Source organism: Dendrobates tinctorius, unplaced genomic scaffold, assembly GCF_039654945.1.
Source record: "Dendrobates tinctorius isolate UK_male_01 unplaced genomic scaffold, ASM3965494v1 ptg000059l, whole genome shotgun sequence".
Taxonomy (NCBI): domain Eukaryota; kingdom Metazoa; phylum Chordata; class Amphibia; order Anura; family Dendrobatidae; genus Dendrobates; species Dendrobates tinctorius.
This window is the reverse complement of record NW_027361727.1, coordinates 24,615,667-24,633,665: the sequence shown is the minus strand read 5'-3', so window position 1 is coordinate 24,633,665 and position 17,999 is coordinate 24,615,667. Positions and strand designations below refer to the sequence as shown.

Sequence of the window (17,999 nt, the reverse complement as noted above, 5' to 3'; positions counted from 1 at the left end):
TGCTATCCACCTAATGTCGGAGGCTCTTCTAGACAGATCAGGCTATCCACCTAATGTTGGAGGTTCTCTTAGACAGACCAGGCTGTTCATCTAATGTAAGAGAGTCTCTAAGACAGACTAGGCTATCCATATAATGTAGAAGGGTCTCCTAGACAGCCCAGATTATCCATCTAATTTAGTAGGATCTCCAAGACAGAGCAGGATATCTACCTAATGTAGGATGGTTTCCTAGACAGACCATGCTGTGCATCTAATGTAGGCGGTTCTAGACACACCAGGCTGTCCATCTAATGTAGAATAGTCTCCTAGACAGTCTAGGCAATCCATCTAATGTAGGAGGGTCTCTCAGATATCCAGGCTATGCATATAATGTAGGAAGGTCTCCAAGATAGCCCAAGTTAGCCATCTAATGTAGTAGGGTTTCCTAGACAGACCAATCTATAAATCTAATGTAGAAGGGTCACCTAGACATAGCAGGCTATCTCTCTAATGTCAAATGGTTTCCTGGACAGACCAGGCTATCCATCTAATGTTGGAGGGTCTCCTAGACAGACCAGGATATTCATCTAATGTAGGAAGGTCTCCTAGACATTTTAGGCTCTCTATCTAATGTAGAAGGGTCTCCTAGACAGACTAGGCTATTCATCTACTGCTGGAGGGCCTCCTAAACAGACCAGGCTATCCATCTAATGTAGGAGGATTTTACGGACACCTATGGCACCTATCAAGGAGAGAAGGATCAGGAAGCTTGATTTCATTATGCCTTTTCTTAGAGAAAATAGAAGATGTCTGCACCATTCTCTATATCCAGAAGAGTTGGTTGCTCTGCTGCGCTGATGGTGCATGTGCATGGGGGGTCAGGGAGATTAGCTGTTGGCTAAATAGGTTTTCTACTGTTTAGGAACTGACTCTCTGAAGTTCCAACCCAAAACTTGACCTCATCCATTGTTGTATCGATCACTGGATGACGCCACCCAGCAACAAAAGTTGACTTTCTTGACACGTGGTTCGAATATTAGACGTAAATGTTATTCACGAAGTCCGAATTTTGTGCAGATGTATAAGAGGAGATGACAGATGTATTCCTGCATCTTGGCCTATTAAACAACTCGCCCTCCTTATCTCTGTGATTACGGTATGTAGTAACAACCGCAACTCTAATTAGCAGACACAAACATTGCGGGCCTCGGGTGTCAGAGCTCAGTGGTCTGCCATGTGGATTCCACGTTCTAATGACAAGCTGGCCAATTTGGGAGCTCCATATTTATGCTCCACAATCTGTACAAGGCTAATTAATCTTACTGGAGGCCAATCTCTAAATTAAACAATATCATCCATTATTCAATCTCCTGCCAATTACTTCATCACGATAAACCAACATTATCTGCAGGTTTTTTTGTTCCCTTCATAGCAATGCATCATTGTAAGTTTATTTTGTGTCAACAACAGACTTGATAGAAAGAAGGATTTTGTCTTTTCATTATAATAACACGAGGAATTGATTGCACAGAGTTGACAGAGATTGTATTGTATGACGACTGTCAGGCAAGGGCTGAAACAAGATATTTATCTTCAAAAAATGCCTTGTTGGCTTTTAAAGGAAATGTGTAATTAGAGAATTAATTATTGTTATCAGGATTTTGTGCTTTTAAAAAAAAGGCGATATTGTTTTTCATACTATGGTAGGTAAACAATTTTCACAGTAGATAAAAACAGGATGCACCATTCACAATAGGTGATGTCACAGCTCACCTCCTCCTGTACAATGACTGATAACACCTCTATGTACAGCAGATAACACAGGATCCACCATTCACAATAGGTCATGTCACAGCTCACCTCTGTAGTGAATTCTCTTGCTCGGAGTTCTGAGCCGAAGCTCCCTCTGGTGGTTGCTGAGAGTAGTGGAGCTGGCCCGGTGGATGGAAGTTCCCCACCTGACGACGATAATTGGAAACCTGGGATTACTGGCTGGGAGCATATAATGGAGCTGGCTGCTCTTGGAGGTTGCTGGTAATTTCCTCTGTGTGCATTTGGAGCTCTTTTGTGCCCTGCCTTATCTGCATGGTTCAGCTAAGTGATTCTTTTTCTAATCCTTTGTATCTAATCTGGTTGTGTCTTTTCTTGCATTCTGTTTTGCTGCTAGGGTTCAGCGTGCTCCCTGCTGGAGGCAGTACTGGGCCCTGCTTCATATGTTGCAGCTTGTTCAGTCCTCTGCTATGTTAGTATATTTTTGCTTTGCTGCCAGTTTATACCAGAGTGCTGATCTAGTGGGGGTGAGATCGTGTGATCTCAGGTTTTTTCGTATATCAGAAGTGTTGGACTTTTTCAGGGTTTTGTGCGTGATTGTAGACAGTATCTTTTCTATCCTGTCCTGTCTAGACAGCTTGGGTCCCACCGTTTGCTCAGTCTGTTTTCTGCCTGTGTTTGTGTCTCATCTTGTCTCACCGACAATATATGTTTGGGGGCTATCTATTCCTTTGGGAATCTGCTGCAGGGCAGTTTAGATTTCATCTTTCTGTCTTTAAGCTTAGTTAGTCCTTCGGCTGTGACGAAGCATCTAGGGCATTGTAGGAACACTCCACGGCTACTGCTAGTTGTGCAGATGGGATCAGGTGTCTGCAATCCGCTTAGTTACCAACCTCTCTGGTCTTCTGGTGGCTTAGCCTGTTCCTGCCATCCTCCTCGGTGACCCATTCATAACACACCTCCTCCTCCTGTAGAATGACTAATAACACCTCTATATACTGTAGATAACACAGGATCCACTATTCACAATAGGTGATATCACATCTCACCTCCTCCTCCTCCTGTACAATGAATGATAATAACTCTATATACAGTAGATAACACAAGATCTACCATTCACAACATTTGATATCACAGCTCACCTCTTCCCCCTCCTGTACAATGACTCATAAGTGATAACACCTCTATATGCAGTAGATAACAGGGGATCCACCATTCACAGTATATGATGTCACAAACCACCTCCTCTTCCTCCTGTTCAGTGATAACACCTTGTATATACAGTACACAATATGAGAACTATCATTGATAATAAATTATGTCACAGTTCACCTCCTCCTGTAGAATGACTGATAACACCTCTAAATGCAGTAGATTACACAGGATCCACCATTCACAATTGGTAATGTCACAGCTCACCTCCTCCTGTACAATGACTGATAACACCTGTACAGGCAGTAGATTATTATTATTATTATTATTATTATTATTATTTATTGTTATAGCGCCATTTATTCCATGGCGCTTTACATGTAAGGAGGAGTATACATAAAAACAAGTACAATAATCTTAAACAATACAAGTCATAACTGGTACAGGAGGAGAGAGGACCCTGCCCGCGAGGGCTCAGAATCTACAAGGGATGGGTGATAATACAGTAGGCGAGGGTAGAGCTGGTCGTGCAGCGGTTTGGTCGATCGGTGGTTACTGCAGGTTGTAGGCTTGTCGGAAGAGGTGGGTCTTCAGGCTTTTTTTTAAGGTTTCGATGGTAGGTGAGAGTCTGATATGTTGTGGTAGAGAGTTCCAGAGTAGGGGTGATGCGCGAGAGAAACCACCATGGTTACTTACCGGTAGCCGGTTTTTCCGGAACCCATGACAGCACCACATGAGAGAGGGATCCGCCCCGCCAGGACAGGAACCTACTGAAACATAAGGGGCGGCACCTCTCCCCCGCTTCAGTTGAATTACAGAGCATTTGAGAGGACTCCCCGGTTAGTTACATTTTTATCCAACACCACATCACACAAATACACCCGACTATTGTGCACACCCAAACGGTGAAAAAGGGGAATGTACGGGTGCTGTCATGGGTTCCGGAAAAACTGGCTACCGGTAAGTAACCATGGTGGTTTTCCCTTCACCCATGACAGCACCACATGAGAGATTCTGGAGACTTCGAACACCTTAGGGAGGGACCACCGCTTGCAGCACCCTTCTACCAAAGGTCAAGTCAGCAGAGGAGGACAGATTTAGTCTATAGTGTCTAAAGAAAGTTGAGGGTGAGGCCCAGGTAGCGGCCTTACAAATTTGCTCTATTGATACCTCTGCTTTCTCAGCCCAGGAGGTCGCCACGGCTCTAGTGGAATGAGCCTTGATGCCGTCAGGAACCGGGACGCCACTAGCTGAATAGGCTACACTAATGGCCTCCCTAATCCATCGGGCAATAGTCCCCTTTGACACTCCATAACCTTTCCTAGCACCCTGGAAGGCTACAAATAGGGACTGGGACCTCCTCCACTGGCTGGTTATAGACATATACTCTACTAGGGTTCTTTTAACATCTAGGCTATGGGTTTTTTGGATTCTCGCAAAAGGAAGGGAGGACAATCTATTGGTTTCGGTGAAAGTTAGTTACTACTTTCGGCAACTAAGCAGGGTCTGTTCTCATAACCACCCTATCCTGGTATATCTGGGTATATGGTGGGTTGACTGAAAGGGCCTGTAAGTCACTAACTCTACGTGCCGACGTTAGAGCTACCAAAATGATGGTTTTTAGAGTGAGATTTTTAGTTGAAATCTGCTGTATGGGTTCAAACGGCTCTTTCGTGAGGGCTTCCAGCACCAGATTTAGATCCCATGGAGCTATTTTTGGTAAGGAAACTGGCCTAGATCTGTGGCAAGATTTTATAAACCTGGCTACCCATCTGTTTGCCGCTATATTGCAATTGTATAATGCACCCAGCGCTGAAACCTGCACTTTGAGGGTATTAACCGCCAGGCCTAGCTGTAGGCCTGCCTGCAAGAACTCCAAGATGGACTCGATTGGGGGTTCTTGACCTAACGGTTTTCCCAGGAATTGTAGGAATTTTTTCCACGTTCTGCCATATATGTTGGTTGTTATTGGTTTTCTACTTTTCATTAGAGTAGTCACCAACCCCGGGGAAAACCCTTTATCTCTCAAAAGTGACCTCTCAAATTCCACGCCGTCAGATGGAGCCCCTTGACTTGTTTGTGGAATATCGGCCCCTGAGCTAACAAATCTGGAATCTTTGGCAGTACCCACGGGTCCGAGAGAGACATCATTTGTAGTAGAGAAAACCACGGTCTTTTCGGCCAGAACGGGGCTATGAGGATTACTCTGGCTTGCTCGTCTCTTATCTTTTTTACTACTGCCGGGATTAACGCTACTGGGGGAAAGGCATAGCTCAGGTTGAACAGCCACGGGATTTGTAGAGCGTCCACTGCCCACGGGTTTTCCCCTGGGTTTAATGAGCAGAACCTTCTCACTTGCCGGTTGCTTTTGGTGGCAAAGAGGTCGATTACTGGCTGTCCCCATAACTGTACTATCTTCTGGAATATTACACGATTCAAGGCCCACTCTCCCTGTTTTAACTTGTTGCGGCTTAAAAAGTCGGCTTGAACATTTTCTGTCCCTTTGATATGCAGGGCTGTCAGGGAGGCTAGGTGTTGCTCTGCTTTGAGGAAGATTCTTTTGGCTTCGTCCATTAGGGAGTTTGACCTTGTCCCTCCCTGGTGGTTGACATACGCCACTGCCACCCTGTTGTCTGACATAATTCGGACGTTTTGACCCTGTAATCTGGGAATGAATGCCTCTAGGGCCCTGTTTATCGCTCTCAACTCTCTTAAGTTGGAGGAAGCTTTCTGCTCTATGTGACTCCAGGACCCTTGGGCCATATGTTCTCTCAGGTGTGCCCCCCATCCCGAGGAGCTTGCGTCCGTCAATATTACATCGGACACGGGCCTGTGCCACAAAATTCCCCCTGTTAAATTTGTGTCGTCTAGCCACCAAGTGAGAGAGTCTTTCACCCTTTCGGAAAGTTCCAGCTTCCCTTCTAAACGCCCTTTCAATCGTCTCTGGGCTGACAAGATTTCCGCCTGCAGTTGTCGGGTATGATACTGTGCCCAGTTGACCGCTGGGATACAGGCTGTTAGCGTGCCCAACAGGAACATTGCCCTTCTTAGGGTCATGTGAGGATGCTGTATTGCCGTAAGGGTCATTTCTCTCACCTTCTCTAGTTTTTTCTCTGGCAAGAGACAAACTTGACGGTCGGAGTCCAAGACGAAACCTAGAAACGTTTGTTTCCTTAGGGGTTGAAGTTTTGATTTTTTTAAGTTTACCATCCAACCCAGTCTTTGCAGGGTCTCTGTTATCTTCTCTACCTGATGTGCGCAGTGATGTTCTGAATTGCCAATGACCAGAAAATCGTCCAAGTAAGGCACCATAATCACATTGTGGATTCGAAGGAAAGCTGTCATTTCCGCTATTACTTTTGTAAAAATCCTTGGCGCTATGGAGATGCCAAACGGAAGAGCTGTGAATTGAAAATGCCTGAGGTCGCCCTGGATGTATAGGGCTACCCTCAGGTATTTTTGGTACTCTTGGTGCATCGGGATATGGTAATAGGCATCCTTCAAATCGATTACGGCCATGAAGCAGTTGTGGTGTAACAGCTTTATGGCCGAAGTCACTGATTCCATTTTGAATGTTTGGTTCTTGATCCATTGATTGAGGCGCCTGAGATTTATTATCGTTCTGAAGGAAAGGTCGGGTTTTTTTATTAGGAAGAGGGGAGAATAGAACCCCCTTCTTTCTTGATCTTCCGGGACCTCTACCAGAACTTGTTTCTCCAATAGCCCTAAGATTTCTGTTTCTAAGGCTGATTGCTCTCCTGGTTCCTTCCTGACGGGGGTCACCACAAATGAAGCTCTTGGATACTGGAAGAAGGGGATTTTTAGGCCATTCTTTATAATTTTTATGATCCAATTGTTGGCCGATATTTTCTCCCATTCTTGGGAAAAGAGCCTCAATATTCCCCCCACAGGAGGGCTGGTGTCATTGCGGGGATTTTTTGGCGGTTGAGGTATTTCCCCCAAACATAAACCCTGGCTCTTTCTTCCTCTTGTCGTCCCACCTTTTCCGTTCTCCCGGGGGACGGCCTCGATTGAACCTTCCCCTCCGAAAGGGCGGTCTCCTTTGATCACCCATGAACCTGGGGAAGCCCTTCTTTTTATCACCGGCTTTTTCTAGGATGTCATCCAGGTCTTTTCCAAACAAGAACTGCCCATCACATGGTAATGAGCATAATTTTGCCTTAGATTGAATGTCCCCAGGGCAGCCTTTGAGCCATAACGCCCGTCTTGCGGCGTTCGACAGCCCCGCTGCTCTTGCTGTTAACCTCATCGAGTCGGCGTAGGTGTCTGCCAAGAAGGCGGCAGCTCCGTGTAGTAGGTACATTTCACCTAAAATTTTCTCCCTTGGCATTTTGGAGACCAATTTTTCTTCCAGTTGTTGCAACCAGACCATTAATGACCGGGCTGTGCAGGTGCCGGCTATTGCTGGTTTCAGACCCCCTGCCGCTGCCTCCCAAGTGTGCCTTAGGTATGAGTCCGCTTTTTTATCCAAGGGATCTCTCAAAACCCCTGAATCCTCCAGGGGCAGGGCCGACTTCTTGGAAGACCTAGACACTGCGGCGTCAATCTTTGGGACTTTGTCCCAGATGTCCGTGTCCTTAGCCTCAAAGGGGTATCTTCGCTTTGAAGAGGAGGGAAGGCTACCTGACTTCTCCGGTTTCTTCCACTCTCTCTCGATTAGGGCCTGAATTTTGTCATTGACCGGGAAGGTACGCTTTTTCCTTTCTTGTAGGCCGCCAAACATCACATCCTCCAGTGATCTCTCTACTTTCTCCTCCTGTAGGCCCATAGTGGACCTGATGGCTTTAAGGAGGGCGTCCGTATCTTCCACGGGAAAGCAAGGTCTGCCCCCCGTATCACTGTCTGAGGATGAAGATGACCCGCGCTCAACTTGGTACTCCGAAGAGGAGGAGCCTGACGAGGAACTCGGGGAGGCTTTCCTACTCTTACTTTTCTTTTTTAATAATTTTTTAAGTGAGCCCTGTACCTCCGACTTAATTATTGATCTGAGGTTTGTTGCCAGGCTCGGTGCCTCTTCAGCCATAGTCCGCTGGATACAGCTGACACATAAGTCCTTTTGGTAGTCCTTTGCTAAAGGGCTGTGGCATATGGCACATACTTTATTTTTCTTTTTGCATGTAGCTTTTTTGCCTCCCTAAAAAAAGGAAAAGACATAGGAAGCCCTATTACAACATTGTCTACTTTCACGGAGATCACTCACCACCCAGGAAAGACCGATACCGGGCTCTGGGGCTGCGAAGGAGCGTGCGTTCTGCGATCTTTTGACCTCGAGGAATCCCTCGATCGGTGACTTGGACGGCTGCTGCTTTTGCCGCTCGAGCGGCTCTTGCGACCCGAAGCTTGTGAAGGGGGCAGAGACAATGGGGACGGTGAGCGATCCTCCTGAGACGCCATTGTCACCCCTGCAGCTGCTTCTGCTCCTTCTTTAAAGTGAGTGCCCCTCATTACCCCTCCCCCCGCGACCGCCAGCCGCTTCTCCTGGCCGGCGTCGCGCCCGGCGCCATGATCGTCGCGTCCCGATGACGTCAGCGGTCACGCTCCCAGAATCCTCTGCGCCGCTGACGTCGGACGCCGATCTCCGCCCCCGGCTTCCCCTGCAAGCAGATGAAGGACGGGCGCGCGCAGGGGGAGGGCTGCACGTGGAGGAACCTCCGAAGGGAGGACATCAGGACGTGCCCACACGAACCCGGGGCCCGGATCAGGCAACACCCCGGGGACTGCGCTACCAGCTGCCGACGGCCGGCGTCGCAGGTAAGTAAGCCCTGCAATTTAAACGCCGGGATGGCCCTGGGTCTTTCATCCTGACAGGCGCCGCCGCTGTCAGAGGGATTCCTTTCCAGGACAGGAACCCAACTGAAGCGGGGGAGAGGTGCCGCCCCTTATGTTTCAGTAGGTTCCTGTCCTGGCGGGGCGGATCCCTCTCTCATGTGGTGCTGTCATGGGTGATGGGAAAATCTTGTATGCGATTGTGGGAAGAGGAGATAAGAGGGGAGTAGAGAAGGAGATCTTGTGAGGATCGAAGGTTGCGTGCGGGAAAGTACCGGGAGACGAGGTCACAGATGTATGGAGGAGACAGGTTGTGGATGGCTTGGTATGTCATGGTTAGGGTTTTGTAACGGAGTCTCTGGGCAATTGGGAGCCAGTGAAGGGATTGACAGAGGGGAGAAGCTGGGGAATAGCGGGGGGGACAGGTGGATTAGTCGGGCAGCAGAGTTTAGAATAGATTGGAGGGGTGCGAGAGTGTTTGAGGGGAGGCCACAGAGCATGAGGTTGCAGTAGTCAAGGCGAGAGATGATGAGGGCATGGACTAGGGTTTTTGCAGATTCTTGGGTGAGGAATGAACAGATTCGTGAAATATTTTTGAGTTGAAGTCAGCAGGAAGTGGAAAGGGCTTGGATATGTGGTTTGAAGGAGAGATCAGCGTCAAGGATTACTCCGAGGCAGCGAGCTAACACTTGATTCATCATTCACAATATGTGATATCATAGCACACCTCCTCCTTCTCTTGCACAGTTACTCAATACACCTGTATATACAGTAGTTAGCACAGGATCCAGCATTCACAATAGGTGATGTCACAGCTCACCTATTCCTCCTCCTGTAGAATGACAATTGACACACCTATATACAGTAGACTCTGCTCCACTTCCCTTCCCAAAGACATTTTCACATGCTCATTAGATATTTCAATACAAGAGATAGGATCATAGTCTGCTCCATGTGGCTAATGGTCTTGTGAAATAATGATGAAATATAAGTTTAGAAAAGTCGCAGTGGCTAGAGATGTCCTCTCACTGCCCAGATTCACTGCTAATTGGCTGCTGCATTCCCTGCACGACTTTTATACGGGCTATGATAATCCTTCCTGACTGCTATAGAAGCAAGACGTTAATGGGAAGCCCACCCAACCGCGCCTGAGGTCACGTGCGTTTATCCTGGCTAAGACCTTCGCATGCATTGTGTAAAATGGCAGCACCATTTTAGGCAATATGCAAATTGTTAGAATTCGTGACTTTTTGAAACGTATACATACATTCGATTGACTCCTCTCCACTTAATTAGTAATCACTTGCCTGTAGCCCTCCCAGAGTTGTAACGTGAAGTCTGCAACATTTATAGCATTGCTGTCATCATATATTATATGGGCCCAATTCCACCGAGACCCCGAAGCGCCAGTGTTCTGTACACCCCCCTACAGTCGCACCACGCTTTGCAAACTTTTCGAGACGAGTCGTGGTGGTTACAATTGATGGGCTGGATGCAATAATCAGTTACATTGAGCGCAGTGTAGACTCTTCCCCGGGGATGATTTAAAACGTATGCAAGGGCAATATGACTTTGTAGCAAATTACGGAATAGTATTAATATTAAATAAGAAAACAAATCTTTTCCCGGTCAGTGCAGCCATTGTTTTCCTGGGGAGTAATGACTGGGATTCTGTGCACCATTAGTTTGTCAAATACTGAGTTAAAAATAACTTTTCACTGAAATCCCCCTATCAGTATTCACAGATTACCCGGTGCACTATGAAAAATGGCAGCGTCCCCGGCACCAATTTACAACTGTGACATTGCCATAAGCATGCGAGATAACGTTAATAACTGGATATTAATAATCATTTTCTATTTCTTTTTCTGCCGCCTAGCCACAAAACCCGGCAAAATGTTCAAGCAGACACTTAAAGGAGTATTTCACTTAGAAGAAGATATCACCCTTTCGAAGAACAGTTGGGGTCTCACCAACCGAAGATCCTTATAAGAGGGGCGCCATTCGTTCTCTACCACAAAAAGCCAAGTAAAGCAATCTGCAGATTTGTGGGGGTCTTAATGGTCATACTCCTACTAAGCTAGAAGTTGTCATCAATGTTTCTTTTTTTTCTAATGCCCTTCTAAAATGCGTGAGGGAGATCAAGAAGTTGTCCCATAATGATTGATGGACGAGACGATGACTCCTATTGCTACTAGGCAGGTTATTGAGCGCTTTATGTCTGGTTCTTCCACACTTGACCAGCAACCGTCCAGGGAGAATCCAACAACACATGAATATGCTTCGGTATGGTCATCGTCTCACCTCCAAGCTCCAAAAAACTAAGGAAATCTAGCTGCCACCAGCAATCGTTTATTATAGGTCAATTTGATGGTCGTTAATGGTAACGTTGAGGCTTCAGTGGTGTGGTTTACAGAGCAAAAGGAACAAAGCTATTACATTTTAGATATTCAATCCAACAATTAGACCGTGCTTATAAAAAAATATACAAAAGATGCTACAAAGGGGACAAGACAATACAGTATATACAGTCCCATAAAAATAAAAAGGAAAAACAAAAGAAAGTTACCAGACCTATTGTTAAAGGAAAGGTGGAGATCTTGCAATAGGGAGCATTCCTTTTCGAAAATGGCACAGTCCTTACAGCCTGTTGTATCTCTCAGCACTGAAAAATGACTAAGCAACAACCTGCTTTTACTAAGTACCAGCATCTCCCGCCTTCCCCCCCACCCAGGTGATTTCAGATGGGGACCGATAAATAAGACGCAGATCAGGTACCAAAAAATATGTGATGGTTGCGTCCAAGAACCCTGCCTATATATTACCACACATCTACCATGAGTCTCATATAACTCAATAATCGTGTAGCTGAAGCTGGCAGCCCCTGATGATTCATAGCAGGAACAAACAATTGGGGAAATGCATAGGGCAAAACCTCCAGCAGAGCCATAAGATTTAGGATATAGATATAGCGGTCAATATGATAGATACAGGGGAGTAATAATCCAATAACTCTGTGATTTAAACGGTGCAGAGAACAAAAAGAATTTACTCACTCAAAAGGTCTCACTCCTGATTAATTGGAGAATAATGTCAAATTTATCAGTTTAATAACCAATGACAATAGAAATATTTAATTCTCTCTTCGTGCTAGAATACACCATTATGCACTTTGACTGGGTACAATATTTGAGATTTTGATATAATTCAAATCAGATATTATCCGCTACATTTCAAAATTACTTGAGGGCATGCTGAGAGATCATTTTTATTCACCTCTTATATTATTTTGAAGTTTTAGTAATAGCATAAATAAAAGTTACATTTTATTAATTACTCCAAATTGGAATTGTTAGAGAATAAATTAGATTTTTTTTTTTGGGGGGGAGAAAACTATTGAAATACTGTATGCACAGTGAAATAATGCAAAAAATATGAGATTCCTGATCTTTAGGATATCTGCCCCCCTGTAGGTCCCAGGTGAGAGATATTAACACTCTATTTCCTATCACAAATTTAACTTTCTATACATATTAGACATCACATATACAACTTTATCCACCAGGCCAATATTAATTCTGGTCTAATGGGCAGGTCACACAGCAATGTAAGTGCATTCATTGTGCTCTGCACTGCGCCATGATGCCGAAAATGTGTTTCCCATATCAATAGAACCTACACCTGTCACTAAAACATCTCAAACATGGCTCTGCAAAGTCTGGGACTAATTACAAAAGGACAGAAAAGCGTCACACTCACTACACATATTCATACTGACCACATCCCAAGAGGTGGTTGCATCACAGACCGCCTGCTCAGCGGGGGGGTGTCATTTGAACCAATGGAAGGAAGTGATTGTCAGCCCTTCATCCCATGGCTCTGATTTGTGATTCATAGTGAAGCCATGCTCCTATGTTAGGGTGACAGAGTCTTCTCGCAATTATTAGCACTTGCATGCTCACAAATGTTCCTGTTCCAGTTGACTTTGTGGAACTCCAGTTTCTACTTCAGAGCTGCTCTTCAAGTTGTAACTAGGCACAGGAAGAAGAAGGCATTACCATAGATTTTGCAAAGTCAGTGATTTACGGTTTCAAGTAGCCTCTTCAAAGAAAAAGAGAACAGCGACAGTCTTTAGTGTCACCCATATGAGATACTGTAGCTATCCAAAAAGTCAATATTGACCCTTCAAAGGGCCTTGCCGTGTGCCACATAACCTAGCATAAGAAGCCAAACCAGAAGCTCCATTTGCAGACACCTGTTTCAAGCTGTTTGCCACTCATGAGTGAAAAGAAGCATAACTGGCTGGCTGGGTGGGAGACCTCTAACAGGGGTTCTAATTGGTAAAAATAGAAATAGCCAGTTAACCCTCAGGAATGAACCCGGATGAATCCCGGTGGAGAGAAGTACAGGATCACACTGCTGTTAGGCGTTTGGTAAGAATATGAGGAAGGAAGGATCCAGCTTCCCGTATCAACATTCGCAAAATGATGTTGACTTTATTTAGATAGGTAAAAAGTATGAAGGCACACGGTCACACACCAGGTATAGGTGTGACTGGGAATATGGGGAACAAAAAAATGACAATGGACAAACCAAACACGTTTAGAACGCTCTATGCGTTCTTAGACTTGGCCTGAATGATGTGAAGATGTAACGAGTGGGTCCTTAAAGATCCACAGGGTTCATTAGTTAAAACACACATGAACAATAAAAAACAAGCAAAAATAAACATAAAATAATAAAATCTATAAAGAACCATATACAGGAAATGAATAAAAACAAAAAATAAAAAACGAAAAAAAGGTCCAAATAATGTAAATATTGCAGAAAATCATGCAAAAATAATAGATAAGGAGGATATCAAATCAATAATGTAACATAATTTGCCGCCTGAGATTTAGACCTGTTGGAACTCGCCTATTTCATGAAAAGGTCCACAAAGCTGCTCTATTGCGGAAGGTTTGTTCGCAATCACCACCAACATTTCTCCTTGTAGAGAGCACAAAGTTGGCGTAGGGGGACTTATAAGTCATGCAATGCTCCACCGGAAATGTAAATATGCAAGTAGCCTCATCGGAGAGCTAGAAGATAGGAACTGTAGTGCTAAGTATTGAAAGTCGCAATCCGAAAAGTCAATATGAACCCTGTAATGGATGTGGCAAATGACCTAGGACAAAAAGCTAAACCAGAAACTCCATATGGTCTTTTAGGATTGCCATCCCCAATAGGTGATATTTGAGCTACCATCCTCTCTTCCTCTATCTTTCATGGCCTATAAGTCTCCCTACACCAACTTGGTGCACTTCACTAGAACTAATTCCCATAGTCACGAACTTGTGTTTTCCGTGCTTCCTGAATCAGAACACAAGGGGATCCCACTCCCACAATTTTGAGGGCTTTATAGAGCGGTTTTTAATCTACTAGCCATTCAAAAGTATAGATTTCCTCCACATTTGTCAAACTTTTGTGTTTTATTCCAGTAGTCATCAGGAAACATCTTCTAAACAAAGGACACCCACATAGCAGCCCACAAATTGTCCCTAGTATTATCTTCTCCCACTCTGTAATGTCAAGTACGTCTCGAAAGAAACATTACTCACATATCTGCAAGTAATTTTGGGCCAATTATTTCAAAAATGTTTAACTCTTTTGTGATGTTCATGATATTAGCCTAGAAGACAGATGGGCCCGATGGTAGGCGAGTTCGACACCAATTCAGTTTGTGATCACCAACCAGAAAAAAAGCAAAACAAAAGGAGGTGTCCATCAAGACACGCATCATGGAACTCATTCATCGATGCTAATCCTATAGATGAAAAATCAAAAGAGGAGCCACAGAGCTTGAGGCATTTCTGACACGTAGCTGGGGACACACCAGGTCATATTCAAGATTATCTCAAAGGAGAGCATGGGGTTCCTGCTGGCATTGCTTCAAAACATTGTTGGCTGTACTCCTAGGGAACAGCAGCTTCTCCTCCTGTCCTACAGTCAACCCCAACACAACGGCACTAGTAGGACAGGATGATCTTGCCTGCACAACAATTATGATGCTTAGAGGCTATTTTGAAACGTTCAAAAGGGGAGGTTCTAACTATGTGACCAATTCCTGTGTACGCCCCAGAGGAACCCACTCACATCTACAGCCCATTTCATGGGATTGTCAATCAGCATGTTCATAACAAGCGAAGGTCTTCACATCATGGAAGATTATCTAGTAATATCAGAGCAAAGAAGGGGCAATTATCCTCAATTTCAATTACAGATTGTAATTCTTATTACAGCGCTAATAAAAAATGTTTCTAGGACTCGGTGCATTTTGTACTGTTGCTCATCTGTAGATATTGGTAACATGTAGGGTAGAATGGTAAGGTACAGTGCTGATTTTCCACTCATTTTGCATACAGTGGTTGGAGGGTCATAAAAAGAATACAATTTGTTTAGTGCAACCTTTTAGACTTAAAAAAAATTCAGCTAATAGATACATTCGAAACGCGCAGGATCTGCTTATGACCTCAGCACAAATGATTGCACATTTCTTACATTACATTCTGGAATTTTATCAACATTTTGGGTTTTGTCCAGGAAAAGGCAAAAAAAAAGAATGGAAAAATTACTTCCTGTTTCCGGTAAGTAATCATACAGATAGCGATAGCTTATTTGTTTTATTTATTTTAAATTGGAACCACTTTCATAAGTACAAACATTCATCTTATCCATGCAGCCTTTTCTTCTCTAGGGTAACTATATTTGCTGTAGTTTTGTAACATTTTAGTAACTGAAATCTTCACTATCTTGTTATATTTTGGTCGTCTTTCTTTACACTCTTACTGGCTCCCTGATATCTTTTTTTAATTACCACTCCTCCTTCTCCTCCTTCTCCTCCTTCTTTTCCTCCTCCTTCTCCTTCTCCTCCTTCTTTTCCTCCTCCTCCTTCTCCTCCTCCTTCTCCTACTGCTCCTCCTTCTCCTCCTCCCCCTCCCATCAAAGTTTCATCCCCTTAATATATTGCAGTCATCATATTATACAACACTGTGTACTTACAATTGCTCATTTTGCCTTTCTACCCAGCTAATTCTTCTCTTTTCTATGAGGTCTATGACATCATGTGATTTAAAACAGAAAAGCTAAATACTTCTAAGCTCTATGTAGAAACAGGAGGTTAATTTTCCCTGCATGAGTCATCAGTCTCTGCAAAAGTCAATCGCAGGAGGAGAAGGGGGCAGCGGGGTCAGGAGGTGAAGAGGGGAATGATTTCTGCAGGGACAAGAGACTTCTTGTTTCTACATAGAGCTGGAAAAAAAAAGAATTAGCTGGGCAGAAAGGCAAAATGAGCAATTGTAAGTAAACAGTGCTAAATAACATGAAGACTGCAATATATTAAGAGAATAAAACCTTTGATGGGAAGAGTGCTTCTTTAATGGATTGGTGCCCAAAACTGCTCAAGATATGCCACACCAGTACTTTAAAAAGGGATAAACTAATACTTAAGTCTTTATAAAATGCCTTTCCTAATACAAAACAATAACTTGCTGGCTTTTGCTGCAGCAGACTGGCATTAAGCGCTATTATTCAGTTTATTATCATTACTTGGCATCAGTGCAATTTCTAGGGGCAAGTACGGTAAAAGTTGCTGATTGGACGTCTTTGGTCTCTCTTTCCAAGGGCCCTATAACAGTCACCTGGTCTTCTATGATCTCTCTGCCCATCGGGTCTTTAGAATGATTTGCTTTTTCGTATTCATACTATAACATGTATCCTGGTAATACATCATTGACAACACACTGCATTTCCTAAGGACAGCACTTAGTCACACTGTATCATTAGCATTCCTTACCTAGTGGGATTAAGTGGCGCTGACTGTATGTAGATACGTTCTGAATCGATTATGCATAAGCTCCTGAAAAAAAAAAGAGATAAATCAGAATGCAACATGGAACGGAGTGATTAAAACCAAGATGTTTTCAGATAACTCAACCCACAAACATTGATGGGGAAGGATATGATAGAAGGCTGAATCATCTGTGCGGAAAAAGAGCATCTTTACCAGGCAGAATGACTCCCCTTTTCCTTTATCTTAGTTTGTTTTCTTTCTTGCTTTGGGCTTTTATGTCAATCCAAACCGAGAATATAAACTAAGCGCACAGCGTTGTCGGGGAATATAGCCCCTATAAAAATTGCACTTCTGCTCTCCTAATTGCTACCTTCATTCTGCCCAAACTAAAGTTTAATCACATTTGCTGATTAGGATGTTTGGTGCACCCTGGGTGTAACCAACAAGCTCGGGGCACCTTCTATCCTGGAGTTTTGACCCAGGGATCCTGAACTCTCCAGGTGAGGGATCCCACTTGAGTGAAACCATATTTTCATGAACTTCCACTATAATTATTTTCGGCACACACCCCTATAGTCTTTTGGCTTGGAACGCTCATTCAAACGTCCCGACAAATGTATTCTTTTTGTCACCTGCATGTTCATTTCTTTTAGGTCATAAAGACCACCCAGCATGTGGTTCCCTTATGGGTTCTCTCGTGAGTGGTCTAGAAGGAATATTAGGGGCTATCACGATCCAAAACCCTTTGACTCTCTTCCTAAAATGTGCTCTAGGTTCCACTGTGGAGGCCACCGAGGTGGATGGTTTCAGCAAAGAAAGACAACTAAACACTTTTGCTGTGACCTTTTGGTCCAATGGGACTGAGAGGGACTTTTTTTTGGAGCTGGTCCACTTTCAAAGTGAGGAGTGATAGACCACATCATTGCCAGCTTTTTTCTTGCATGGCAAGCCCCTCACATTTTCATGCTCTTTAGATGGACAGCACAATCTTGGGCTCTTCAAAAAGCAAGAAAAAATAATAAAAGGAATCATAGATGCTTTATGGATTTGAATAACACGTTCTCTGCTCTCCATTGAGAGCTAATGCAAAACGATGATGAAGTATGGAAATAAATACCGACCCTTGAGACTTGGAAGCTTCTGGTTGGGGAAGTCTTTGTTTTCTATCTGGACTTCTCCAACCAGAAGAGCCCAAAGCTAAGTATCTTTTCTGGACTTCATGTTAAGTTTTTGCATGAATGACAAGACATCACAAATAGGGATGAGCTATGTGGATGTTCGACTTCATCGGGTTCGGTCAAACTGTAGTCCAAATTTGGGTTTGGTTACCAGATCCAGAACTAATTAGAAGCTGAGTGAAACCCAGACTTTGGTACTGTAAAATGGTCCTAGTAAGGGCTAGAGGGCTGCAAAAGACTCTCTCCAGCATCGGCACTCTAAAATGGACTTCTTGGAGAAATCTGTGTACAGAGTTCCGCAC

General features: G+C 44.1%; 1 protein-coding gene across 7 annotated transcripts in view; it reads right to left on the bottom strand.

Annotated features, from left to right (window-relative positions):
* Nucleotides 1-17,999, bottom strand: part of LRRC4C (leucine rich repeat containing 4C) — a 1,128,588-nt gene that overhangs the window by 263,394 nt on the left and 847,195 nt on the right. For 5 of the 7 annotated variants that reach the window (XM_073578594.1, XM_073578592.1, XM_073578591.1 and 2 more), the window contains 2 exons: nt 16,523-16,585; nt 147-12,719 (listed from right to left, as the gene is read on the bottom strand). In XM_073578594.1, the coding sequence (XP_073434695.1) occupies nt 4,397-6,778 (2,382 nt within the window). In that variant the 5' untranslated portion in view covers nt 6,779-12,719; nt 16,523-16,585 and the 3' untranslated portion in view covers nt 147-4,396. Of the gene's footprint in view, nt 1-146; nt 12,720-16,522; nt 16,586-17,999 lie in introns of those variants that run through there. The other 2 variants (XM_073578595.1, XM_073578596.1) reach the window with 1 other exon arrangement.